Source organism: Chlorocebus sabaeus, chromosome 9 (genome assembly GCF_047675955.1).
Source record: "Chlorocebus sabaeus isolate Y175 chromosome 9, mChlSab1.0.hap1, whole genome shotgun sequence".
Lineage (NCBI taxonomy): Eukaryota > Metazoa > Chordata > Mammalia > Primates > Cercopithecidae > Chlorocebus > Chlorocebus sabaeus.
In genome coordinates this window covers 113,387,762-113,415,526 of record NC_132912.1, presented here as the reverse complement: position 1 = coordinate 113,415,526, position 27,765 = coordinate 113,387,762, and the positions used below count along the sequence as shown (strand labels likewise).

Genomic DNA, 27,765 nt, shown 5'->3' with positions numbered 1-27,765 from the left:
TAAACAGCCAAAAAGCCAACATGAAAAGAAGCTCAATATCATTAGTCATTACTGAAATACAAATCTAAACCACATTGAGATACTACTTCGTACCCACTAGGATGGCCATTAAAAACAACAATAACAACAACAGGCCGGGCACAGTGGCTCATGCCTGTAATCCCAGCACTTTGGGAGGTCAAGGCAGGCAGATCATGAGGTCAGGAGATTAAGACAATCCTGGTTAACATGGTGAAATCCCATCTCTACTAAAAATACAAAAAATTAGCCGGGCATGGTGGCATGTGCCTGTAGTCCCAGCTACTCGGGAGGCTGAGACAGGAGAATCACTTGAACCTGGGAGGCAGAGGTTACAGTGAGTTGAGAACACGCCAATGCACTCCAGCCTGGGTGACAGAGTGAGACTCCATCTCGAAAAACAAACAAACAAAACCAGAAAATAACAAGTGCTGGCAAGGATGTGAAGAAATTGGAACCTTCATTCATTGCTGGAGGGAATGTAAAATGGTGCAGGGCTTTGGAAAGCTGTCTGGAGGTTCCTCGATAAGTTAATCATAGAATTACTATATGACCGGCCAGGTGTGGTTGCTCATGTCTGTAGTTCCAGCACTTTGGGAGGTCGAGGCTGGTGGATGACCTGAGGTCAGGAGTTTGAGACCTGACTGGCCAACATGGTGCAACCCCATCTCTACTAAAAATATGAAAATTAGCTGGGTGTGGTGGCGGGTGCCTGTAATCCCAGCTATTTGGGAGGCTGAGGCACAAGAATCACTTGAGCCTGGGAGGCTGAGATTGCAGTGAGCTGAGATCATGCCACTGCACTCCAGCCTGGGCGACAGAGCGAGACTCCATGTCAAAAAAAAAAAAAAAAGAATTACCATATGACCCACCAATTCCACTCCAAGATATATACCCAAAAGAACCAAAAACAGATGTTCAAACAAAAACTTGTACAAAAATGTTCATAGTAGCACTATTCATAATAGTAAAAAGGTAGAAAAAACCAAATGTCTATCAGTAGATGAATGGACAAAGAAAATGTTATCTCTACCTATACAATGGAATATTATTCAGCAGTAAAAAGGCATAAAGTGCTGACACATGACACAATATGGATGAACCTTGAAAGCATGATGCCATGTAAAAGAAGCCAGACACAAAAAGCCACATATGTGATCCCATTTATATGAAACCTCCAGAACAGGCAAATCCATAGGGATGGAAAGTAGATTGGCTTCCAGTGACTGGGGAGAGGCAGGAATGGGAAGTAACTGCTTAGTAGGCATGGTTTCCTTTTGAGGCAATGCAAACGTTTTGGTACTAGAGACTGGTGATGGTTGCACAACACTGTGAACATACTTGATGTCACTAAATTATGCACTTTAAAATAGTGAAAGAAGACACACACGCACACGCACACACACAGAGTACATACTTGGATTTCATTTGTATAAAATTCTAGAAAACGCAAACAAAGAAAGCAAATCAGTGGTACCCTGAATGTGAGGAGGATAAGGAGAAGAGGGAAAGATAAATTATAAGAAGTATGAAGAAACATCGTGGGGTGATAATTTTTTTTTTTTTTGAGATGGAGTTTTGCTCTTGTTGCCTAGGCTGGAGTGCAATGGCGCGATCTCCTCGGCTCACTGTAACCTCTGCCTCCCAGGTTCAAACAATTATCCTGCCTCAGCCTCCAGAGTAGATGGGATTTCAGGCACCCGCCACCACGCCCAGCAATTTTTTTGTATTTTTAGTAGAGACGGAGTTTCACCATGTTGGCCAGGCTGGTCTCGAACTCCTGACCACAGGTGATCCACGTGCCTCGGCCTCCCAAAGTGCTGGGATTACAGGAGTGAGCCACCGCACCCAGCCAACAATGTTTATTATTATCTCAATTGTTTAATGGTTTAATGGATCCTGATGGATGCTTTAAACATGTGCAGCTTAATATACTTCAATTATACCTCTTAAAATTGAAAAAAAAAACCAAAGTTTTAAATTTTATTATTAGATCTCTGAATTGTTAGCATTATTGAATTGCTACTTGAAACACACTGAGAAACTCACGGTTTAAAGGATTTTTACCATAAACCCTGTCGCAGGTCAAAAGTCACAATCCTTCCCTGATTTATGGATTCTATTCAGTCTGGTTGTTACAGACCATGGTTTCTTAAAGCAGAAGAACACCTGTAACAATGTCTGCGAAGATGATTCAAAAAGTATGTCTGGCAGAGACTACCTGAGCTTGATGTGTCCTTGTTTCAAGCCAGGAATTCCTTTTGCTATGAATAGGAGCCTTGGACACTTTAATCATTGCAGAATCCTGGTTTTCTGAATTGGTTCAAAAATGGTCTGGTGGAAGTTGGCAGACACTTTGCAAATCAAACTATTGAATCTGTTATTATTTTAGCACATGCTGAGAGGATTCTAAGTGTTTATGTACTCTCTGTGAGCATCAAATTTAGGTCTTGCCTAACGTGCATAACAAGCAGAATAAGACAGTGAATCAAATGCCAGAGTCGGATTTGTTTGAGGAAGTTAAATTGGGATATACATTTCACTTTAATCCAAAGCTGAACTTACAGTTATAAGGGAAAAAAAGGGCAGGAGCAGGGGACAGAAACAGGAAAAAATGTTTTAATTGGATTGCTTAGTTTGTCTTAAATTTGACCTACTTTCAGATTTATTTCAGCCATTTTTTTATAATATTTTCTTGTGAGTGATGGATTTTCTATAAATTAAGAATATAGATATTTACACAGAGAAGACAGGATTGCTTGAATTAGTATAACATTCTTTATTCCAAGCCCCATTCCACCTGTTTTCACAAATACTATTTTTCTTAGCTTTCCTGGGTCCTAATAAGGTTGTGCCTCAGTTTCTTCATCTGCATGATGGGGAGAATAACAACACTTACCTCACAGGATTATTGTTGAAGTAAATGGATTGAAAATACTTAAACTATTTAGAATAGTTCTGGCACACAGAAAGCACTCTTTATAAAAGTTAGTTGTTATTCACTTTATTATTACTGCTCCCTTTAACAGATAAGAACACTGAGGCTCAGGGTTAGTAGTGGCAAAGCTGAATCCAGAACATAGATCATGCCTGCTCCTGCTCGTTTTCACTACTCCACACCACCTTTTTCACTCATACATATTTTGTGTATGAAAACAGGAGTACCAAAGTGGAATAGGCAAAAATAGCTGTGTAACTTAAATCTAAAATATATGAACAAACTGCTAGTCACTGACCAGCCCTACAACTCACCCAGTTTAGGCATCAGAGCAAGTCATCAGTCATTTTTAAAGCCTGCTTCATACAGTGATTTTGAAAATGGAGTTAAAAGGCTTCTGCAAAGAACCAACATAACTTCAAGAGGATGCCCAAAAAAATCTCATGAGTAGTACAAATTACATCAGTATCCATTTATTTCCATTAGCATTAAAATGGCCATTAAAAGGCACTGCAACTCAAGAGATGGAATGCCTCCTATAGAATTACATGGGAAGTAGCTGAGCCATGGATCAAGTCCTGTTACGTCAGGACTAGAAAAATCCAGAGGCTCTAGATAATATCAATGGGCTGATACAATGCAATCATATTTGCAAGGTTGTTTGATATAAACTGTGTGTCCAAACTCATACATTCTAAAGTGATCCACATATTTCATTACAATTGCTTCTTAAATATTTAATCAAATTAAAAGACAAAGCCACTAGATGAAAGTCTGTTGGAACATAGGATATTCAGAGGGTCTCATGGTAGCACCTCTGCAGACAACTTACTAGTTATCACAAACAGAAAAATGTCTGTCTACAATGGAGCAATCTGGTGGCTGCCGTGTTAAACAAGGGATCAAACTTTTAGCTTATCTTTGCCAAAATGTTTAACCTGGATCTGGTCATGAAGAAACAATGGCCACAGACATATCATGGTTCATTCTTCAAGACAACTAGCCTGTAATCTTCAGTCATGGAAAGGAGAAAGAGTTGGGTATACTTGGTAGATTAAAAAGAAGAGATGGCCGGTGCAGTGGCTCATGCCTGTAATCCCAGCACTTTGGGAGGCTGAGGCAGGAGGATCGCTCAAGTCCAGGAGTTCAAGACCAACCTGGGCAACATCGTGAAACCCCATCTCTACAAAAAATAAAAAAATTAGCAGAGCGTGGTGATGCACGTCTGTAGTCCCAGCTACTTGGAAGGCTGAGGTGGCAGATTGCTTGAGCCAGGGAGGTCAAGGCTGCAGTGAGCCAAGATCACACCACTGCACCCCAGCCTGAGTGACAGAGTGAGACCCTGTCTCAAAAAAAAAAACAAAAAAAAAAAAAGAGGGAGAAAGACATTATAAACAAATGCAAAAAACAAACAAAAAAAAAAAAACCCAGCTATATGAGGCATTATCTGACAAATGAAAAAGTTAAAAATCTAGTGTTTATTAGAAAAAAATTAAATAAGACCAATTTCCTGAGCTATGATAACAAAATTATAGTTACACAAATTACTCTTCAGGGAAAGAAAAAGCAAGAGAGAGCACACTCAAGGGCAAGCAAGAATGCAAATATAGTCCCCCCAAAGCAGGTTTACTTTTTAAAAATACAGTCCAAATTACATCCTTGGTTGAAACAAATTTAAAGCAGAGTGAGAATTGAGGGTGACAGAAATAATAACAGGCATTCCTATAATTGGCTTGGGAGTAAGAAGTAAAATGTGTTTTGCTTCCTTTAATATAAAAATATTAGTTATGCTTTTACATCTCAAAAGGTTCATCTTTAAACCACAGCTGGAAGGGTATCAAGAGGACGTTTCTGGGTATGAAAGAAAGATAGGTATTGGGTTTTTCCTCTATTAAGGATCTGGAAAAAAAAGTAACCTTGAACCAAGAAGAGCAGAGAAGAGAATGTGATGGCTTGGCAGGAAGGAACAGAGCATGAGATGCCCAGGAGAGACCCAGTCTACTGCCATTCCCAGAAAAGTCCTGTGTGGGTGGGTGGGCAGGATGGGGTGGGAGGAGATAACACAACCAAGGATGTTTTCTCAAGCCTCACAGGGGATGTGAGTAGACTAAGGCCAGTACATACATGGTTAATTTATGAATGCCTCCATTTCTCTCTCCTCCATTCCCAGGATGACAAAAGGGTGGCCTAGCAGAAAATATAAGAGACAGAAATAAGGGGATTCTCATCCCAGCCTGAGGACTCCCTCACTGTGTGACCTTCAACAATTCGCTTGACTTCTCTGATGCTCATTTGCCCTACCTAGAAAAACAGGAAAGCTGGGCTAAAACAGCTCTCAGCTACCTTTCAGGACTAAAATCCAAGATGCTAAAGGGCAGCTCAGTCTTCAAGATAGTGCAATACCAATGTGAAATGTCTACTTCTTCTGTGGCTGTTTGTAAAAATGAAATACTCAAAGGTACAGACGGTTAGGAAAAGAAAGAGATAAAGAAAAAATAGTTTTGTTTTATTTTACTGTAAAAGTGATATATGCTCACTGAATTTAAAAAAATAGACAATATTAAAAAGGAAGAAAAAAAGACAAACCATTCTAATTGCCCCATCCAGAGTTAGAACTACTCTTAATGTTCTTTGCATTTGTTCTTCAGATATTTTTTAAGGCTGGCAGGCACCAGCACACACTCATATACGTCTTTTCAAAAACAAATATGAGATCTTTGCACACATGCTGTTTGTAGTTTTCTTTTTTTTTTTTTTTTAGTTAATATTATATGGTCCTCCTTCCACATCAACCAATGTAAAATAACAGCATCATTCTAATGGCTGAGGAGTACATGACCTTATACCTCCACATGGTTTATTTTTCCAACTGAGAAACATTTCAGTGGTTTCCAATTTTCACTCTTCTAGACAGTGTTGCAATAAATATTCTTATGTTCATCCTCATTTATGTACATATTTGAAGACTTTAAATCAAGATTTAATCACAGACTCATCTCCCTTTTTATGCAGAAGGTTAAAATAGTGATCATTTCAAATATCAAATAAAGTTTCTCCACAACTCTGCTATTGCCAGCGCGGGAGGACACAGCATTGGCCCCACGGCGCCCACATCCTGGCTGTGGAAACACTCGGTCTCCTGATTCAGCGAGGCTACACGGAAGCGTGAGGCCCAGCTTTGGGACAACTATGACATCTGCAAGGCTGCGAAGAGGTTTCAGGGCGAGCTCCAGGCTGGTCTCTGCGGCCGACTGACTGTGCGTCACGGTTCAGGAGTCCCTGCAGCAACCGCAGCCATGCTCCTGTAAAACGTTTGTGTGTCCTATGTTTACGTTCTCTGCCTCTGAAACCAACGACGTCACCAAACACACTCCCACCGGCCTGTGTTTAACACAATCCAATTCACACACATGAAATTATTGTCTCTGTCTCCCAAGCTGAAAGTGCTGCTTTCAGTTTGTTAAAGTAAATGTTAAAGTACTTACTTTAACATTCCAAAAAATTATTCTTATACCAAAGACATTTTTAGAGATTGAAGAACAGTATAAAACTTCTTCCTGTTCACTGACATTAGTGTTTATTTTTCTGACTTTTAAAATTATGTCACTGATCCAAATATTCTTTGTGAATGCTGCAGAAAGCATTTCATTCTCTTTTTGTGGTTATTGTTGCTTTCATGGGTGATCAATGTCACAAATATGTACCTATGTCCATGGCTAAATTTAATTGATGTGGGACAGATTCTGTATCAGGTGATGGAGGAAGTAGATGGGGGAGGCATTCTACATTGGTGATCACTCCACAAGTTTGCTAAGATTTGCACAAGAGCCACCTAATTTTATTGTTGGAAGAAACTGCAATTGATCATTTCCAGTCCCTGGAGAGGATAGATTAATTGGCTCGTCCAGGTCACTGACTCCTAGTCCAGAGTTTTTTCCTCTCTGGCATTCCTTGACAGAAGCCCAGTAATTAATTTAGAACAAAGATGCTCATTTTACACCTGAAAACATCAGACTGATCTTAAATCATTCTCTTCAATAATTAATTCAAAATAAACCAAAGGAAGAGATTTAATGAAACCAAAGCATCTTTAAAATATATATTATCTAGTCTACTCCTAGACTACTCCTGGAGGGCAGGTTGAAGGGCAGGCCTAACAAAGCTTAAAAACATATTTGGGAAAGAGTCTACAGACAAGTTGCAAAACCAAAAAGTATTTAAGATGTCCCGACAGCAGCAATTGGAGGTTTCCAGGTGTGGGCCAGAGTGGGAAGTGGTAACTGAGAACCGATGGGTCATTAGTGTGATCAGGAGAAAGCAGGTGCAAAGAAAAGGCAGAAGCAGGTGGCCCTGATACAGCCTTAAAGCAAATACCACATTAAAGGAGGCAAAAGTGGCGTGGAAACTATCTTCATGGGGTGATAACCACTCCCAAACACATGCATGACCCCCTGCCTTTTGTTTCTGAACACATGGAAAGATTGATTTGTCCAACTGAGCTTGAGTTATCAATACATCCTCATGCAAGTTGCTTAACTGCTCCCTTTTTGCTCATAAAGTACATTAGCACCAATATGTGCCATCTCCCCTGCAGATCTGCTGTCAGCAAGTTGGAAAAGTCACCTTAGAAACCATCAGGGACTTACTTATCTTATAAAATCCATCAGGAGTTGCAGGGAAGAGGGAGATCAATCAACTTGACTGTAACTTCCACCGCGGTCAAGAGTTTGTCATATTAGACAGATATATGCAACATATCCAAAACACACACAAATTATTTGGAGGGGGGTCCTCCTCGCTTTCACCTCCTCCCCCAACAGCTGGCAGTGATAACTTGTCCCCACACTAGCTGTGTGTAAACTTCAAAGACTAAAATCTTGTACAGCTCCTTAGTTGGGTGGAATTTAAAGAGTGACCACCCACGGAGCCAGTCAAACTATCAGCTCACCAGCAATACCCCCGTGGTGGTGTTGGAAACCAAATGCACATTCCTGATTCAAAAATATACCTTCTTAATTAGGATCCGAATCCGCCAGTCTACTCACTGGTAGGAACAAGCAGTATGAGGCATCCAGGAGAACACATATATTCTCAAGATCCAGCCAGGTTCTTTAAACAGAAAGGGAACTGCCGTGCGCTCCTTTCTGCAAACCACTAATTGCCATCCTTGCCATGATTCTGGAATATGGATCATTTTACTTAATGCAAAGCTTTTCAACACTCTATTCTAAACACAGCTACCAGTCACTCACACCAGCTGCAGAGCCACAGCAATTTTCCCTGTTAAAATACACAAAATAATATCAGTTAGACCATCCCCAATTAAATAATCACTGTGGCAGGAAATAAAAATCAGATTAAGTAGGATTTTGTAGTATAGGAGACCATTCAAACTTTTGTCTGGCAAGGAGACCAGGACAGATGAAGGGAGACGGGAGTCCTGCTTCTGAACTTCCCTTTTGGGTTTTAACTCTAATATCTCAAGCTTCTTCCATTCTTACTTTCTCTATTTAGTTCAGTCCATTTTAATTTCTATCCCTTGATTAAACCCCAGTTCCCAACATTTTGTGTATTCTTGTTTATCAAACCTGTGAATTAAACTGTATCAATCTGTTCACTTGAGGACCGGTTCTTGTGGGTAGGGAAGAATACTAGTTTAAACTGGAGTCAAGAACCTAAAGCCACAGTAAATAAATAAATAAATAAATAAATAAATCAGAAGAGAAAGAACCTGGATAATGTGGGATCATTTCACTGTGAGTCAATCCTGGTTGGGTTTTTTCCGCCCCCTGGTGACTATTAGGACAGGCCAAGAGATCTTAGCAGATCAGAGTTCACTTTCCAGTGGACAGACTTGGGTTTTTTAAATTATTAATTAGATAAACTGCTAAGGAGGTAGCGAAAGAAAACATGGATAGAAAAATAAAAGGGGTGATCAAATTCTTCTTCTTTTCCCCCCTACAGCACTGGCATGAGAACGGCTCTGTGTGCACCATATGCATAGTCCTTTACTGTGACTAATAGGAATACTGTACTACATTTCATAATACTGATTTCTTCGGCAATTTGAGAAAAACTCACAACTAAATGACAGTACATACTATCTAAAAATACTTATCACAACAAACCCTCAAGCAAAATTTCTTTTTCTGATAAAACTTTGGAAAACTTTCTAGACAAGCAAAAGAATGGTTCAGGCTGCTAAGAAAATAGCCCCCCCTCTTTTCTTCCCTGTTGGGGTAAAGGCTTAATCCCCTCAGATGGTTTCCCTGCTGAATGCTTGTCTTATGTGCAGTTTAAGATGGTATTTAAAATTTTCAAAATTCCTTCTACAAGTGTATTCCTATTTCCCCTAAAAGTGGGCTCACACTGATGTTAACCGGCACAGATGTTAGAAATTCCATCCTCTTTCCAGAAAGGACCAAGTATGAATGCAAGGCAATGTCCCTTTTTAGCCAATTCTTATTTCTTCTCTCTGATTCTGGATGTAATTGTCAGCATACCCATCAAAGTGGGTGAACATCACGCACAACCTCCCTGCACATGACTCCCTAATGGTTACGTGGGGATCCTTCTGCAGAATGTCTGTAAAATTAGAGTCTGTAAATCGGAGCTGCTACTTATAACGTTTTCTATTCTGAGTGAGGGGAGCACTTTGCTCTGAAAATATAGACAGCCAGTGTTCTAATGCTATACAGAAGACTATAAACTTTAGAGAGCAAAGCTGGATTCATGTTTTCATTCACTACAAACACACGCAGGTAACACTAGCTACGGAAAAAATATATATTTGTTAAGTTCTCAAATTATTCTGATTTCCTAACTTATCCCAAATCTCCTCTTAGGGTATTATTTATAGTTCTTGTTTTAGGCTTCTAATAATGCCTCCAAGCCAATTTGGAGAATGCACATTTAAAACTAAAATCTTATAAAATATTAATTATCTGTGTCTATACATGGCTGATAATCTTTACAGTAAGAAGAGTAGAAAAGGTATGGATGATTCTTAATGGAAGCTAAAAATACAATGATAAGGAAATGAAATCATTGTAGTCCAGAGAAATTAACTCTAGATGCAATCTTCATAAGTGCTAAGACTGGCTTCCATAAAACAAACAAAATCAGTTTCATCATTAGTCATCACACTTCATGTGTTTATCTTTGTAAATATAGTACACAGCAGTTCTCTAAAGACCAAATATAACACGTGAACGGGAACTGATTTTTGTTATAATTGTTACTATGGTTTATCCAAAGTCACTGACTTTTATCTAAAATAAAAACCATTACTAATAAAAATCAGTCAACATAGACATTAAATGGAAAAATGTTTGTAATTTTCAAACACACTATGCAACATGAAGAAGATTGATGTCGCCATCATTTTGAAAGCAATCAAAACTTCTCCTCTTATGAGTTACATAACAACCTCGCTAAAATAACTAGAAAAAAATAGAGGTTCTCTAATAATATTTAATATATGTTCCACCAGAGGAGAATTTCATCCAAAGCTGTAGCTCACAAAATTCTCCGAATCAACAGGCAGATAACTCATTTTGCAGCCGAGCGCAGTAGCTCCACTATATTTTCTCAAAGATGGCTGATGTAAACCACACCTCATAACTACATAAAAATGGTTGCTCAGATGGAATTATGCAAATGCAGTTTCAAAACAACCTGCTCAAATTTCGGCACATTGAAGATGGACCTATGAAGCGTTTGCGACATTGTGTCTGGTTCCAGTGGAATTTCAGTGGGTACTAAGGAGAGCACAAACTCCAAATCATCCTTACAAAGAAAGACTGAAACGTCAGTATGCAAACATCCAATCCTATGGGCATATTCACAGCCCTGGGTCCTGGTCCCTGAACACTGATCCGTCACCAATGTAAAGCAAGGAGAGCGATGAGGTGCTTCTTGAGGTCTACATCCTGCCCTTCAAGTAGAAGGGGCCATCTTTGAAAAGCCGAGTCTTTTCTTTTAAAATTAGCTATTCCAAAGATGGGATTTTCAAAATGGGGGATGAATTTAGAGGGTAAATTATTTATTATATGAGGCAAATAAAATATACTTTAAATGATCCATTTCCATAAAATGATATTTATTTTCAACCTGGCAGTATTTCATAATCAGAAAACCTTCTACAAAGACCTTTCTGTGAATATAAAGTTCCCAGTTTTCTTCTACTTAAAAGTAAATAATAGAAAAGTGCAAGGTGATTACAATACCTAAGCAATTTCAATAAACTTCATATGCAGCCTGATTTCAAGCCACAAGGCACTGGCTCCATACGAAGTACATCAGATGTTTCCAAATTAATAATTGGCCAAATTGGATTTTTCACTAAGTAAACTTTAAATTTTAAATAGTTTTTCTCTGTTGCTTTATATTTATATTAAGGAATAAAGATAAATTTTAAGTATTGATGTACATAAATTGTCAATCATATTTAGTATTGGCTGAATAATTTGCAAAACAATAGAAAAGAATAATAATATGAAATATTTTCATTTTGGAATAGTTGGAAACTGTTTGTAGTTGAAAGTTATATAAAATATCCAATTAAAGCAAAAAGTTATCACAAGTGGAGATTCAGTATTCCACCAGTCAAAAAGAGGGAACCATTTTGTTCTGAAATATGATACCAGCGTTTTCTAACATTAAACTTGAATTTGCGCAATTCTTTCTATTAGACAAACCAGTCTTCAAAACAATAAATACTTAACTGCTATTGACTTCCATTTACACCCATCACTGATTCTTTCTGTTACTAAGTTTTATTAAATTTACAGGACTCAAAGCATCAGCAGAGCAGCGGAAAACCTCTGCTCTGTTCCATGAGGGTATATTTTGCTGTACTTACGTGTATTCATCTAGTGTCGTCAGTTTCGCAGAGGTGCTCATCATTCACTTTCCTACACTTCTTAAACTAGTTTTGAAGACTTCATTACAAACTGAGTAAACCCTTAGGAGAGGAGAGATCCTTCAAATAAACCAACATTCTAGGCCTTAAACCGTCACACGCAATCTCAAAAGAACAAACAACACAAAGCATCACTGTTTTTACTTCTATGTCCCTCAAATGGGCTGAAAGAGCCTCTCGGGGCTTATTAACCACCCCCAAGCTTCTCAAGCATTGGGAAGGCCGACCTGAGAATTCACGACCCAAGTCGCACGGGTCACCCGAGTCACAAGATGGTAACATTAATGGAAAACGGTTGCGTAGCTAAACTCTTCGAAAGGGCCTTCTTGAAACGTGGCTACACTTTCAGGGTAAAGCAAAATATGTTGTTTACAAATTCTCACCTCCATTTTCACCCCAATGTCACTGGTTGGTTTCAGGGGCACCATGAAGGGTGGTTTAATTTTTGGCATTTTACTTACACACCCTCACACGCGCACACACACTCACGCACGACTCTCCATTCCAGCGTCCTCTTGGGACCAGAAAGATGACACACAGTCGTTGGGCCATTTCCCCCCAATCTGAGCTATTTTAGTTCAAAATATCTAGTACCATCCCTGAAGGGACGAGAAAGGAGATAAGGAAATACAAAATAATTTTCCCTAAAGAACTTGGCTCCCCTCTTTCCAGCCTAACAGCCAGAAGGACACCGACTCTGCCCAGAGGGGGGACGAGAAAACTTCAAACCCAAGGGGGGCGAGCGAAGTTCAGCAGGGACGGGAGATGAAACCACAAAGGGGGCTCTCGGGGTGCGTCCCCAGGCGCACCCCTCATCCCTGTTCCCTTCTCCCCCTCTTACTTTTGGATGATCTGGGGCAGGCCGGCTTGGGGCGGGGGCGGTGGCAGGGGCGGCGGCGGCGGCGGCGGCTGCTGCATCCCTCGCGGGCCAGAGGGTGCCGGGGACGCCCGGGCACCAGGCACACTGCAGGCAACTCTGTCCGGCTGCTCCGGACCGCTGGGGTCCGCGTCCTGGCTCATGGCTGCTGCCAGCACCATGCGGGGCGAGACCCGCCCGGGATCGCGGCGAGAGAGCTCACGGGAGGGGCGGTCCTGGGCCACGAGCGCTCACTGGCCGGGGTCCCCGTGCCCAGTCCCCTTGTCCTTCCCGGTGGCGCGGGGAGGAGACGCGAGGGGCGGGGAGGAGGCAGTCCCGGCGGCACCGCCTCCTCCTCCTGCTGCTCCAGCTCCTCCGGGCCGGCCACGCGGGGGCGGGGGCCAGGGGGCGTCTCCCGACCGGCTGGAGCTGCTCTGCGGCCGGGGGTTGCTCAGCACCAAGCTGGACCCAGGAACTCTGCCCGCCGACCCTGGGCGCAGGAAGCGGGGAGGGAGCGCGGTGTACCCCACCCGCCACAGTGCACCCCCAAGGTCCGGAGCCCAGCGTTTCACGGCGCAGCACACCGCGTGAGGAAGGAGACACAAGCAGCCCGCGGCCCGCCGCCGCGCTCTCGCTCCAGCCGGGAACCCTGAGGCCTCCGGCTGTCCCCGGGGACCGTGCGCGCGGCCTCTCGCAGCTCCTGCCAAGCCGGGCGGACCGAGAGCGCCCAGGACGTCCGCGCGCATCGCCCAGGCAAAGTGTGCCGGGCCTGACATCTGCCCGCGGCTGGAACCCGGCCAGCGCCACTCGCGCCTGAGGCACCCGACCCCGAGGGGAAGAAAGCCTGGAGTCGCCCCGAGGTGGGACTTGTATTGTAACCCAGGTCTCAGATGACCATCCCCGGGGCTTACCAAATTGTCAGTTCTAGCTGCTGATTTCAGGTGTCCCCGGAAGCAGCCGGTGGGGCCACCGTGGGTTTCTGGTTTCTTTTTCTCTTCACTTAAAAGACCCCGCCACGACCCTACGAGCGCAAAGACAAAACCATGCGTACATTTTATTCTTGTTATTTATTGGCCAAATCTCGGCGGAAATGTAAAGGATGAAAAGAGAGTTTGCCGACATCGTGCGTCACCGTCACGCCCTCTGGAGCCCTGTTAATTACCCTTGCTCCCGCGTGCGCCCGTCCACCTGCACTCACCGGTTCACAGCTGTGGACGCGGACATCCTGAGGCCTTTCAAGGCTGAGAGCCACTCCGCAAGGTGCAGCTTAATGTCCTGGCACGTGGGTGCGAATATGCGAGGCACCTGACGCAGAAATGTCTGCGGAGCAGAGCAAAGACCGGAGAACGCGGCCGCCCAGTACACCTCACCGGCTGTCCGGCATACAGGAGTTCTAAGTCCTGACGCCAACATCCCCGGGAAGTAGAGAAAAGCGTGCCTTGGGTGCCTGGGAAACCAGAGCCCAGCATGCCCCATGGCCTGGAGAGGAGTTTGCTCAGGGTCTCCACCCAGCTCACCTTCCTCCCGCAACCACGCGGAGGAAAATTCTGAAGATGGATTCCCTGAGACCTGGCAACTACTTGAATTCCTTAAAAGATGCTTTCATTTCTCCCCAGACTGAATTTCCAGCCTCAGGAAACTAAGCCTCCGCCTCCGTTGATTTCTGCCATCATTCTCTCTCCTTCCTTCCCTCTCCCTTTTTTATCTTCCTTTCTTCCTCCTCTAATATAAAATGACACTACCAATTCCTTGTGTTCATAAAGATCAGTTTGCCACAATTCGCAAAATTGAGTCTCACGAAAACAAAAACAAAACAAAAACGTGAAACAGGTAGGCTGGTCCGAAGGTATGTAGGTAGCTGAATTGATTGTTCTGTTCGTTACAGATAGAACTTGTTCTACTCTTTCTCCCTTCTCCTTAATGTAGTTGAGGAGAAAACAAACAAACAAACAAACCCTAGTAAAGAGGTGTTGATTGTTTTTCCCATTTCACAAACGAGGAGGCATTAGCGTGATTTGTCGGGAGGATCCACAGCTAGTAAGAGGCTGTAAGAACCAGAGTTTTGTCCACTCTCTGAATAGTTAGCTTATCATCTTCAGTTTCCATCACTAAATTCCTAACCGTGGTTTCCTTAAATCTCCATCCTCCACCCCATATTCCCACCCCCAGGCTTCCTTAGCGAAAGGAAATTACTTAAAATTAACATTGCAGCTCTCCCAGAAATAAAAGTAAAACTTTTTCTGTGTTTGCACGGAAATCTTTTTCTCAGAATCCTCCAAAACCTTGATGGAAAGAGCTTGGCGGTCAAAAGGACCTGTTTTCGAGTCCAGACTCTGCAGTTTACCAGTGGAATAGTTCAACTTCTCTGAGTGTCAGTTACCAAATACGTAAATCGGAGCTGATGAGATCCTGTCTTGAAGAGTCTCTCTTAGGGTTAGGGATAATGTGTCTTGCATACTTTATGCATAAGATGTTCAATCTGGCACTTACTACAAACAATTCTTTATATTCCAATCTTATAGCCAAATATTAATACAACAGATCTCAAACCCCAGAAAGCTGACAGCCTGGAAGTCACAACATCGATATAAGTGAGTCTATTCCCATTACATTTTTATTGGCAAAAAAAGAGGACCATGTTATATGAATGCAGCTGTCTGAGTCTCAAAAATAATATCCTAGCATATGTGATAAAATAAGAAACAATGGATAAATCTAGGTATTCACTGGGCTTTTTTTTTTTTTTTTTGCATCCTTTCTGTAAGTTGGAAATTTTCAAAATTAAAAACATGGAAAAAAATGAATGATTCACAGGTGTTTTTCAGAATGCCATCTCCATGATTGTAGCTTAGTATTTGCAATCCACATGTTACATAATAACTGAACTTAGAACAGATTTGAAGGGAGAGGGCAACACAACAGCAAAAACCTAGAGGTAGTTCACGTCCTTCCTCAGATCCCACAGAATGTTTTCCAGGATGACATTGAACAAGCCTTCCATTTTGCAAGTCAAACATAAAGTATATTCAAGAGTTGCAATGGTAAATATTTCTAAATGTTTCTCACTTCTCTCCTGGAGGAATGAAAAAGCATAAAGAACCCTAGCTGAGGCTGCAGCGCTTGCTTTGATCTGCCCCTGGTCTCTCACCACTCCCCTCCCCCAAGCATGCACTTCACAGTGACAGAAGCCAGACAAGTGTGAGTCACCTGACTTGACAAATGGGAGCGTGACTGAGAGGTGAAGACTGGTAACACCTCTCTTTGTTCCTCTCTGCAGAAGCATCCTGTCCCTCCTTGACCTACAAGTGAACGAGGCTATTGCTGTTTGTGCATACGTTTAATATTTAACAAGCTGCTAAGTATTTTCATAGTTTATCTTACTTTATATTCACAGTAACCCTATGAGCAGCAACTGTTAACTCTGTTTTATAATTAAGAAAACTGAAGCTCAGATGGCTACAAGAATTTGCTGAAGGTCACCCAGCTTTTAAGAGCCAGAAGCAAGACTGCAGGTAGGTTGGTCTGTCCCCAAAGCTCACCCACTCTCTACACTACCTCAGTGACAGAAGTGGAACTGAGATCTTACCTGTCTTCTGCTGTGATGTTGCTGTGAATATAAAATGCCACCTGCATTGTGATGCAACTCTGCTACTCATATCTATTCAGATCATTCAATCAATAGGAAATATCTAAACTGACCCTTACAAATAAGAAAATTCAAAGAAATGACGCAACCTGCTGGGAGGTGGTAGAAAGGCGTGGAAATACAACCCAGGTCGCTATTATACTAGGGTCATTCTCAAACTTATGGGGGACTCTGGCACTCTGGCTTGTCCCATGATGTTAATAAATAATCCAGGCATTGGCTCTAGGAGCTTTCTCACACCTTATTTCATTTAATATCACCATTTTGGAGAAACTTGAAGAACCTGCCCAAAGTCACTGGAATAATAAACAGCAGAGCTGAGATTCAGACCCTGGCCTGAATCGCTGTGACCCTCTGTACCCTCTTCAAAGGGGAAATATAATAGCTTCCTCTCAGTTGATTGTGAGCATTCATCTCTGCAGATGAGCTGATGTGTACGTGCCTGCGGCTGTTCAGCATATGTATACTATCACTGTTATTTTTTAACAACAGTTTACTTTGTAAAGTTTGATGACATAGACATTCTCATACACTATAGGTGTCAGTTGCAGCAACTCTTTGGAAGTGAATTGGACTTTTTATTTATTTATTTATTTATTTATTTATTTATTTATTTATTATTTTGAGACAGAGTTTCACTCTTGTTGCCCAGGCTGGAGTGTAATGGCGCGATCTCGGCTCACCGCAGCCTCTGTCTCCTCGGTTCAAGCGATCCTCCTACCCCAGTCTCCCGGGTAGCTAGGATTACAGGCATGCACCACCACGCCTGGCTAATTTTGTGTTTTTAGTAGAGACAGGGTTTCTCCATGTTGGTCAGGCTGGTCTTGAACTCCCGAGCTCAGGTGATTCGCCCACCTCGGCCTCCCAAAGTGCTGGGATTACAGGCGTGAGCCACCGTGCCCAGCCAGAATTGGAACTATTAAAATTGCAACAAGGGAAACTGACTCAGCAATTATCCTCCTAGGAATTTATCCTATGGGTTTATTTGTAGCAATAATCAAAGCTACATGGACAAGGGGGTTTATTGTGGCGTTGTTCATAATAGCAAAAACTAGAAACAACCAAAGTGCTGCACAGAAGGGTGGCCTTACAAAAGATGGTCTCTATTACAAAACAGTACAATGTAGCCCTTAAAAAGAAGGAGGTAGGTCTGTATGCACTGCTAGGGAAAGAGACCCGAGGTGTATCATTAAGGGGAAAATGCAAGTTTCTCAACAGTATTGCAGTATGACTAAATGTCTGTAAAATCAAAGAGCAGAGAACATTTCTGGAAAAGTTATACAAGTAATTTTTTTTTTTTTTTTTTTTTTTTTTTTTGAGATGGAGTCTCGCTCTGTCGTCCAGGCTGGAGTGCGGTGGTATGATCTCGGCTCACTGCAAGCTCCACCTCCCGGGTTCACGCCATTCTCTGGCCTCAGCCTCCCGAGTAGCTGGGGCTACAGGCACCTGCCACCACGCCTGGCTATTTCTGTATTTTTAATAGAGACGGGGTTTCACTGTGTTAGCCAGGATGGTCTCAATCTCCTGACCTCGTGATCTGCCTGCCTCGGCCTCCCAAAGTGCTGGGATTACAAGCGTGAGCCACCACGTTCAGCCAACAAGTACTTTTTAACAGTAAGTACCTCTGGAAATTAGGATAGGGCAGGAACCTTTTCCTTGTATGACCTTTTATATTGTTTGACTACTTGAAATAAAATTTTATTGAAGTACATATGCTATTAGGGTTTTTGCTATGAACTTAAAATTTTGTTTTTTCAACTAGTAATCATTAACAACACTTAGTACATCAATAAGAGTTTTGCTTATGTATTTATTTTTTGGGACGGAGTCTCACTCTGTTGCCCAGGTTGGAGTGCAGTGGCGCCATCTTGGCTCACTGCAACCTCCGCTTCCCCGGTTTAAGCAATTCTCCTGCCTCAGCCTCCCGAATAGCTGGGATTACAGGTGCCTGCCACCACACCCAGCCAATTTTTGTATTTTTAATAGAGATGGGGCTTCACCATGTTGGCCAGGCTGGTCTCAAACTTCTGACCTCAAGTGATCTGCCTGCCTTAGACTCCCAAAGTGCTGGGATTACAGGCATGAGCCACCACACCCGGCCAAGATGTTTAATTTTAAAGCAAAAATTCATGTGATGGAATGAAGGAGAAATACACTGGATAATATATTGTCCAGTCTTAAACACTGTCCTTTTATCCTAGCAACTCCATTAGAGACAAATAAGTAAATCATTAAGTTGCTAGCAGTCACATTGATACAGTTATAAGCTACTAATCTGACAATTATGAATACATATGAAGCAGTCTATCATAGATCATCTTAGCCATAAGATATTAACTGTTATCTGGATGTTAATAATAACAGTTGTCATTTCTTGCTTTAGAGACAGAGTCTCACTCTGTTACCCAGGCTGTCATCCAGGGTGGAATGCAGTGGCACGATCATGGCTCACTGCAATCTTGAACTCCTGGGCTTAAGCGATCCTCCTGCCTCAGCCTCCCAAGGAGTAGCTGGGACTCCAGACATGTACCACCACGCCTGCCCAGCTAATTTTTTTGTTTTCTAGAGACAGGGTTTTGCCATGTTGCTCAGGCTGGTCAAACTCTTGGCCTCAAGTAATCTCACCCCTGCCTCGCAAAGTGCTGGGAATACAGGGGAGCCACCACACCCAGCCAACAGTTCTGTTTCTTGAGTATTAATCTGCCAGGCTGTCTTGAGCACATATTTCTCATTTAGTCCTCACAGTCACCTTAGTGGGTGCTTGGTTTTTTATACCCATTTTACAGATAAGGAAACAAAGGCTCATGAAGTCCAGCCACCTGGCCAGCTAGTAAGTAGGGGAGCTGCGGATCTCACCCTAGTCTCTATTACTCCTAGCGTTGAGCTTTTAACTACTTTGTGTGGTATTTCTTGATATAATGGGGCTTTGAGACTGGATACTCCTCTGCTAAATCCCCGGGGTTTGGACCTCTCTGCTGTCTCCAGTATCCCATCCCTTGGTTTTCCATCTCTCCATACTTCTCAGCTTCTCTTTTCTACCCCTCTGAGGTAGAAATACTTACCTCAGCTTGACCTATTGGCTGGTGCCTCGACCAGAGTATGATTTTTGTTTAACTTGAAGTCCGTGGAATCTCTGCAGATGTTTGAAAACAATCAGAAAATAAAATCCTGTCCTGGCTTCACAAAGGGTCACCGCTCTCTGAAAACCCAGGAGAGACAGTGGCTGAAGGATGCTGTTTAAAAATAATGTGGTTACTCATGGAACTGGATGCACATCTGAATTTGAAGGAGACAGTCAGGGAACTTTAGCTGAGGAAAAGTGAGGACATGACCCAGGAGGCTCTTTTCTGCCCGACAACTCACTGGGAACTTCCCTCATTGGCTGCAGGGAAAAGCTTAGCCTCCATCCCTCTGGTCAGGAATTTATCAGCCAGGACTCTTGTCCTCTAATAAGCCCTGCAGGTGTTGTATCGCGCTCAAAGTAGCAGTTGGTTGGGAGTCAGGAAACTGCAGTTCTAGAGCTTTAGGTATATATCCAATGTCCCTGAACAGGAAAGCAGTTATCCCAACCACAAGTGACATCAGCATCTTTGCCTCTCCTAAAAGCATCACTGCTCCGAGCCCCGGGTGGCTAGAGTTCTTTCCTGCCACTGCTTGTTCAGTACCTGGTGACAAACCAACAACTGCAGATTGCGTCCAGAATCCCAGGGGCCCAGAGCAGCAAGGGGCATGGTTAACCAGGACATGGCTTCCTGGAAAAGAGGAGTTTTGAGCTATGCTTCCAAAGAGCCAGAGAATGACTTTCTGTCATTTGCTGTTTCCAGGACACATAATACAACAATCTTACTGTGTATTGTAAAGCAAGTTGCAGCTGAATGTTCTTGGAAGGGGGATGGGAAGTGATGGAGGTACGAAATGAATGTGGGAGAAATGTTAGAGGTAGCTAATTGCATGACTTAAGTTCCGTGGGGCTCTGCACCCCCTGTGGAGACCCAGCTTCCACAAGTCGTGCTTAATCCCTGGGGAATGTCACTGTCATTCAGAGGCCAGTGGTGTGACTTTAGGCCCCAGCCAAGCAAAACAGCACTTCTCAGAGGCGGAGGACTCCTTTATCCAGCCCATCCCCCAGTTGCCTCCTCTGTCTCTCTTATCACCCCGCCTGTCTGTCAGGCCAGTTGGTCATCAGAGAATAAACATCTCAGGCTGTTTGCCCACCAACTCCAGGATCAGGTGACCATTATGGAAGGCAACACCGGAGGCCTCTGCATGCCAGAGTGACGCCAGGAACAGTGAGAGCCTGCAATGTGCTGACCTCACTGAGTGGGCACCCATGCAGCTGGCTGGGAGTAGACTAATGCCACTCCCTGGTGTGGCCCATTTGGTCATCCCAGGGCCACCCCATGCAGGAGACCCTGCCCTGCTTCCTCTCAGCACAGACTCTGGGGTCAGAATAACTCCATTAGAAATCCAGCCCCAAGGTCTGCTAGTCACATGACGTTATGCAAGTTACTCTACCTCCCTGAGCCTCAGTGTTCCCATCTGAGAAATGGGAATAATAGTGTCCACATCATGAGGTTACTGGGAGGATTATATGTAAAGCACTTAAGCCAGTGTCATCTAGCATATGATTGGGGCTCAGTAAATTGTCATTGGCTGTTTTTATGGTGATTACTGGACTGTCCATTGGGAATATTCAGTAATCATAATACACAGTCCCTTAAAAGAGCTTGCTGTGGGTCAGGAGGTTAGCCACTTTCAGCACATATAAATCCCAGGGGGAAAAGAACGTTCCCATTAGGGAACGCTCAGTAATGATAATACACAGTCCCTTAAAAGAGCTTACTCTGGGTCAGGAGGTCAGTCACCTTCTGCACGTATAAATCCCAGGGGGTAAGATACCTGCCTCGGCCTCCAAAAAGTGCTGGGATTACAGGCCTGAGTCACCCAGTCTGGCCAATAGTCCTCTATTTTGGTAACACCATCTTAATACAAGATGAGCAAGAATTATATTGGAGGTCTGTACTCCAGAGGGTGAGAACTTAAACCTCACAAAGATTCAGGGGCTTGCACATTAGTGGATTGGTAAGGACCCAGTGGTCCTAACCAATCCACCTACCTCAGCCTCCCAAAATGCTGGGATTATAGGCGTGAGCCACCATGCCTCGTCCATTGTATATCTTTAAACTGTCTCTTTTGCCCATCTTTATATAGTTTTTATCTTTTTCCCCTCAATTTTTAGAGCTCTTTATAAATTAGGGAGATTAGACCTTTGTCTCTGATAAAGATGGTTTATTATTTGTCTTTTCTTATTGTTTTGTCTTTTCTTTTTGTATTTGCCATGGTTTATTATTCATCTTTTCTTATTGTTTTTGCCATGCCAATGTTATTTTATTTTTATGTAGTAAAATGTATCAGTTGTTTCTTCTGTTGCACCTGCATTTTGAATCGGAATTAGAAAAAGCTTTTAAACACTGAGATTATTTTTTAAATTCTCATGTTTTTTCTAGCATCTGTATGATTTAATTTTTTTACACTTAGATGTCTGATTCATTTGGAGTTCATTCTGGTGCACAGTGTGAGGCATGGAGCCAGTTTTATCTTCTCCAAATGGCCATCCAGTTGTCCCAACACCACTTATTGAAAGGGCTCGCTTTTCTTCCAAGATATAAGATACCATCTTTATCATATGCTAAATTTCCATATATAGTTATGTCTAATTCTGGACTTTCTATTTTTTCCTAATAGTCTTCCTGCTCACTTATCAGTTTTAATTAAACATCTTTTATAGTAATATTTGTTATTTGACAAGAATTCTCTCTTCTCACAGTTCTTCTTTTTAGGGTTTTCATAAGTGTTCTTGCATTTTTATTTTTCCATATGAGCTCTGCAATCAATTTTCTAGAAAAAAAAAAAATGTGGTATTAAAAAAAATAGCCAGGTGTGGTGGCACATGCCTGTAATCCCAGCTTCTCAGGAAGCTGAGGCACAAGAATCATTTGAACCCGGAAGGCAGAGGTTGCAGTGAGCCAAGATCGCACCACTGCACTCCAGCCCAGGTGACAGAGCGAGACTCAGTCTCAAATAAATAAGTGGTATTTTTATTAGGGTATTGTTAAAATTATATATTGTCTTGAGGAGAATTAGACCTTTACAATGTTGAGTTAGTCCCATCACAGAACAAGGGATGTCTTTTGCTTTGTTCAAGTCTATTTTTATGCCTTTAGGGAGTATTTTAAAGTTTTCCTCAGAGAAGTTTTGGTGGTTTTAGTGGTATCAGATAAAACACTTGACACTTCAGCAGATCAAAGCAAAAGCTTTATTACAGAAAAAGTAATACTAGGAGGGAGGACAGAGCCAAGCAAATCATCACACTGACACCAGCTGCCAGACTCACAGCCCAGAGGGACAAGAGATATGGAGCCAGATGGGCAACTAGCCAAGTCGGAAGGTGGCACCCATAGCACCTCCCCCAGAACTAAGCACCACCCTCATAGTACCTGGGCTTGTAAGACCCTAGGGATTGTAAGGTCGTTCTATGGGTGGTTATGTTGAGAGCCAAGTTTGTCTATTACATACCATGTTTTCTTATTTATAACTATCTAACTCATTTATTCCATGCTTAGTGCCACAATATTGGATCAACAACTCCCTAAGGGATTACGTTGGCGTTCCCACATAATTCACACTTTTCTTCTTAGTTTGTTCCTCAATATTTTAAGCTCTTTAGTTTGTATAAAAATAGGGCTTTCTCTTTTATTATCTTCTCTAACTGGTTATTGTTTATATAAATATAAATGTTTATTTGCATATTTATATTTCTATATTATTTAATCTGTAGATAAAATAATGCATGTATACCCACAGAATTATTTTGCTTGTTTTAGTTTTATCATTACAACTCTTGAGTTTTCCAGATATTCTATCATGTCATCTACAAATAGAGCTTTACTTTTTTCCCTGTCAATTTTTATTCCTCTAATAGTTTTCTCTTGTCTCGTTGTATTGATTAATATCTCGATTATGTTAAATAGTAGTGTATATATGGGCTTCTTTGCCTTGTTTCTGATCTCATGTGTTTATCTATTAAGATGCTGACTTTCCTAATATGTACATTTAATATATATATTCACATCTTTATATATATATTTATTGTATTAAAATGAATTCTTACATTGGCATTGTGTGGAAAGTTAAAAAGACATGGAAAACGCCTGGTGCGGTGGCTCACGCCTGTAATCCCAGCAGTTTGGGAGGCCAAGGCGGGCAGATCACGAGGTCAGGAGTTTGAGACCAGCCTGGTCAACATGGTGAAACCCTGTCTCTACTAAAAATACAAAAATTAGCCAGGCATGGTGGGTGCCTGTAATGGCAGCTACTAAGGAGGCTGAGGCAGGAGAATCACTTGAACCCAGGAAGCTAAATTTTGTATTTTTAGTAGAAATAGGGTTTCGCCATGTTGGCCAGGCTGGTCTCGAGCTCCTGACCTCAGATGATCCACCTGCCTCAGCCTCCCAAAGTGCTGGGATTACAGGCCTGAGCCACTGTGCCCAGCCAATTGTCCTCTATTTTTATAACACCATGTTAATACTGGATGAGCAAGAATTATATTGGAAGTCTGTACTCCAGAAGGTGAGAACTTAAAACTCAAGAGGATTCAGGAACTTGCACATTAGTAGATTGGTAAGGACCCAGGGGTCTAGGGTCTGTCATCCCCTCCAGAGTAAAAGGTAAATCCTTTGCAGTGGCCTTATCAACCTCTTTCCACTTTCAAACTTCAACTTTCCCCTCTGAATAGCTGGTACAATGTCTTATAAGTGTCTGATGTAAACTAGGTGAGGATCAGGATCAATCTATATGTGAAATATTACCAAAACTTTGAAAAATTTTTGATAACATGGATAAAAGAAAACCAAAAGCTCTAGTATTTTCTTCTTGCATTCCAATAGATTGACTTTTGAGCCTCATTTTTGGAAGTCAATTGAATAAATTATTACTTATTTTATTTTATTTATTTATTTTGAGAGGGAGTTTTGCTCTGTCACCCAGGCTGGACTGCAGTGATGCAACCTCAGTTCACTGCATCTTGTACCATCCATCATCCAAAAGGAAACATAGAGAGACTGCCTTGGTCCATCTATCCAGTGATAGGAAATGCTGTCAGCTTTCTTGGAATGAGGCATTGCCTGGGAAAAGATTCTGCAGAAAGTACAGGCTGGGCACGAGTAACTCTGCTACCTGGGCCATGTGACACAGAGAATCCTATGGCATGAGAGGCGTTTATGGAAGGAAAGACATATTGAATCTATTACAAGCCCTAGTAGGGGGATCACAATGTAGACACCTAGAGTTCTGGAGCAAGTCATGACATGTGCAGCAGAAATTTACAGCATTTGGAAACTAGTTCCTAGTGGGTGATTTGGCCCTGGTAGAGACAGAGCCTCTGATCTTGCCGACCACGGAACATCAAGTGACTATGTGACAAGAGCTGCTACATTACATTTCTACTGTTGTGTAACAGATTATCATAAACGTAAGGGCTTAAAAGGGCACACATTTATTTTTTTCACAGTTATGCAGGTCAGAAGTCCAGAATGGCTCAACTGGGTTCTCTGCTCAGGATGTTACAAGGCCAAAATCAAGATATTGGCCAGGTTGGGCTCTTATCTGGAGGCTCTAGGTGAGAATCTGATCCCAACTTCATTCAAGTTGTTGACCAAGTTCAGTTTCTTGTGGTTGTAGGACTGGAGTCCTCATTTTCTAGCTGACTATCAACGGAGGGCCTCTCTCAGCTCTTAAGGCCACTACACTCCCTCTCAAGTGGCTCCACCATCTTCAAGCAAACAACAATGCATCAAATTCCCCTTATACTTGAAAAAGACGTGAACCCACCACTAGAACCTTTAGAGTAAATCCAGCACACTCACTGTTCCTCACAATCTAAATTATATAACTCCTATGCTTAGAGAATTGGCTCCTTCTCTGTTTATTAGCAGGCTGTGCTTCAGCTAGTCAAGTTATCTAATCTCTGGTTTAGTTCCTGATCTAAAAAAAATAAACATATAACACCTTATAGGGCTGTTGTGAACATCAATGAAATAACACTTATAAAGTACCTGACACATGCAGATGCTCAGTTAATGAAAGTAGTCAAAACCAGCACCTTCACCACCACCACCATCATCATCATCAGAACAATGAAGACATGAACAATGCTGTTTTAGGCCTCTTTGGCCTAGAGAATGACAAGCCTTTGGAAAAGTAACCATGGAATGAAAATAGTTTGGGGCTCCAAATCCTAATGTATCTGAATTCCTGGGATCCCTGGAGTCCCAAGTTCCATTAAAGCATCATGGGTGGTATGTGTTTGGTGGCCCTCTGTCTTAGTTGGTTTGTTGTTGCTTATAGCAGAACACTGAAACTGGGGAATTTATAAAGAAAGAGAATGTATTTCTTACAGTTATGGAGACTGAGAAGTCCAAGGTCAAGGGGCTGCATCTTGCAAGGACCTTCTTGCTGATGAGGACTCTCTGAAGAGCCCCTGAGCAGTGCAGGACATCACTTGGCAAGGGGGCTGAGTGTGCTAGCTCAGGTCTCTCTGCTTCTTCTTATAAAGCTACCAGTTCCACTCTCATGATAACCCATTAATTCATTAACCTGTTCATAAGGCCCAATCACCTCTTAAAGGCTCACCTCTCTAAATAATGCCACATTTAGGATTAAACTTCAACATGAGTTTTGGAGGGGACAAACATTCAAACCACAGCACCATCATTGGTTTTGCATGTGGAAAATTAATGGCCATTCAAATCATTCTACTTTTCTGGTCTTAATTGACAGTTGTTCTTCTGACATTGTTGGGATGAGGTAGGCTCCCTGCTTTGTGCTACCACAGCAACAAGAACTGCCCTCATCACCACCCTGTCTTCTAATCGCCTCTTGCTGGCTACATATTCCATGAGACTGTGAGTGCTCTGTAAAGGTGAGTGTTTTTGTCCTACTCAGCATTGTATTCCCTGGATATAACACAGCATATGATAGCATAGCAAGTGCTAATTAAATACTTGTTCAATACATGAATGAATGAATGTCCCCCAGCTCTTTTAATCATTATACCTAACAAGGCAGAAGGAATTAAGTGAATTAGGGACATTATTAGTACATAGTAATTAAAAATTATAATTATAACCATTATGTAGAAACTTAAGAAAACAATTATGTAAGAATGCCAAATGATAGAAAAGTTACTTAAACTCCTTTTGGCCACATCCAGAAAATGAGGCTATCAACATCTGCAATATTGGTTTGTTGTGATAATGAAAAGAGAGAAAACAGGTAAAACATTTAGCATGGTGTCCAATATGAACATGTGTTTCATAAATGGTAGTCATTTTGTTTTTGTTTACAATAATAGTAGGTGAAAGAAAAAAACAGAATGAAAATAGTTAGTCTACAGCTTATAAAATGATAGTTCTATAATTCTATAACTTCAAAGTTTCTATAATTTCAAATTCTATTTCTCTAAAAATAACTATCACAAATATTTCTATTTCATCATTAAAGTCAAAGTGACGTGGGTTTATTACCAATTCTCTGAGCCCCATTAATAAAGTAAAAATAAGTATTATATCCTACCTGCTTTATAGATCTTCAGTCAATCAAATACATTTCTAAATGTAAAAGTGACTTGAAAGTAGTCACCTACTTTTCTCCAGTTCTGTCCTGCCTTAGTTTTCCCCTCCTGTGTCCTTGTGATGGATGTACTGGCCACAAGGGAGATTCTATACAAAAAGGGAGTCAGTAATTGGAGTGAAAATCAGTATGGGGTGCCCATGACTTCAGAGAGTCAGAGTGGCCAGCCCTAGAGAGGATCTAGGGAGCAACCCCAGGGAGTGAGTTCCCACAAAGAGAACCTGGAGATGACTGGGAAGTGGAGACAAATCTTCTATGCTGGATTCTGGGTTTGGAAGGGCTCAAGAAAATGACATGAAGACCCAGGAATGTAAAATATATATACCCAAGGACAGCATCCTCAGACCACCAGGGCTCAACTGAGGCATGTTTTTGCTCAAAACTAGCTCTAGCTTCCCACTTCCCATACCTAAGCCACCCACAGGCCCCAGCCTATTATTAGTATTGGCTGTTTGGTTCTGAATGACGTGAGCCTTTGACTCTATCCCCAGGCTAAGAAAAACATAGGTCTTGGCTGGTTAAATTCTGCATCTACAGAGTCATAGCAACTGATCAGGACCACGAAGGTTATTCCTGCTGCTGGATGTGCTGCTTTCTGGCTCCAGAAATAGCACGCATTCCTTGCCTCTGTGGGTTCTACCCACTCCCTCTGAGAATACACAGACAGAAGCTGGATCAGGGACCACTCATGCTAA

The 27,765-nt window shown here is 42.0% G+C and overlaps 1 protein-coding gene across 2 annotated transcripts in view; it reads right to left on the bottom strand.

Annotated features, from left to right (window-relative positions):
• The window catches only part of RBM20 (RNA binding motif protein 20), a 195,966-nt gene extending 182,991 nt beyond the window's left edge, over positions 1–12,975 (bottom strand). For both annotated transcript variants that reach the window (XR_012094048.1, XM_007964079.3), the window contains exon 1: positions 12,721–12,975. Coding sequence is in view for 1 of the 2 variants with exons in the window: in XM_007964079.3 (XP_007962270.3) it covers positions 12,721–12,917 (197 nt within the window). In the remaining variant the exon portion in view is untranslated. The remainder of the gene's footprint in view (positions 1–12,720) is intronic.
• Between the last annotated feature and the right edge of the window lie 14,790 nt (positions 12,976–27,765).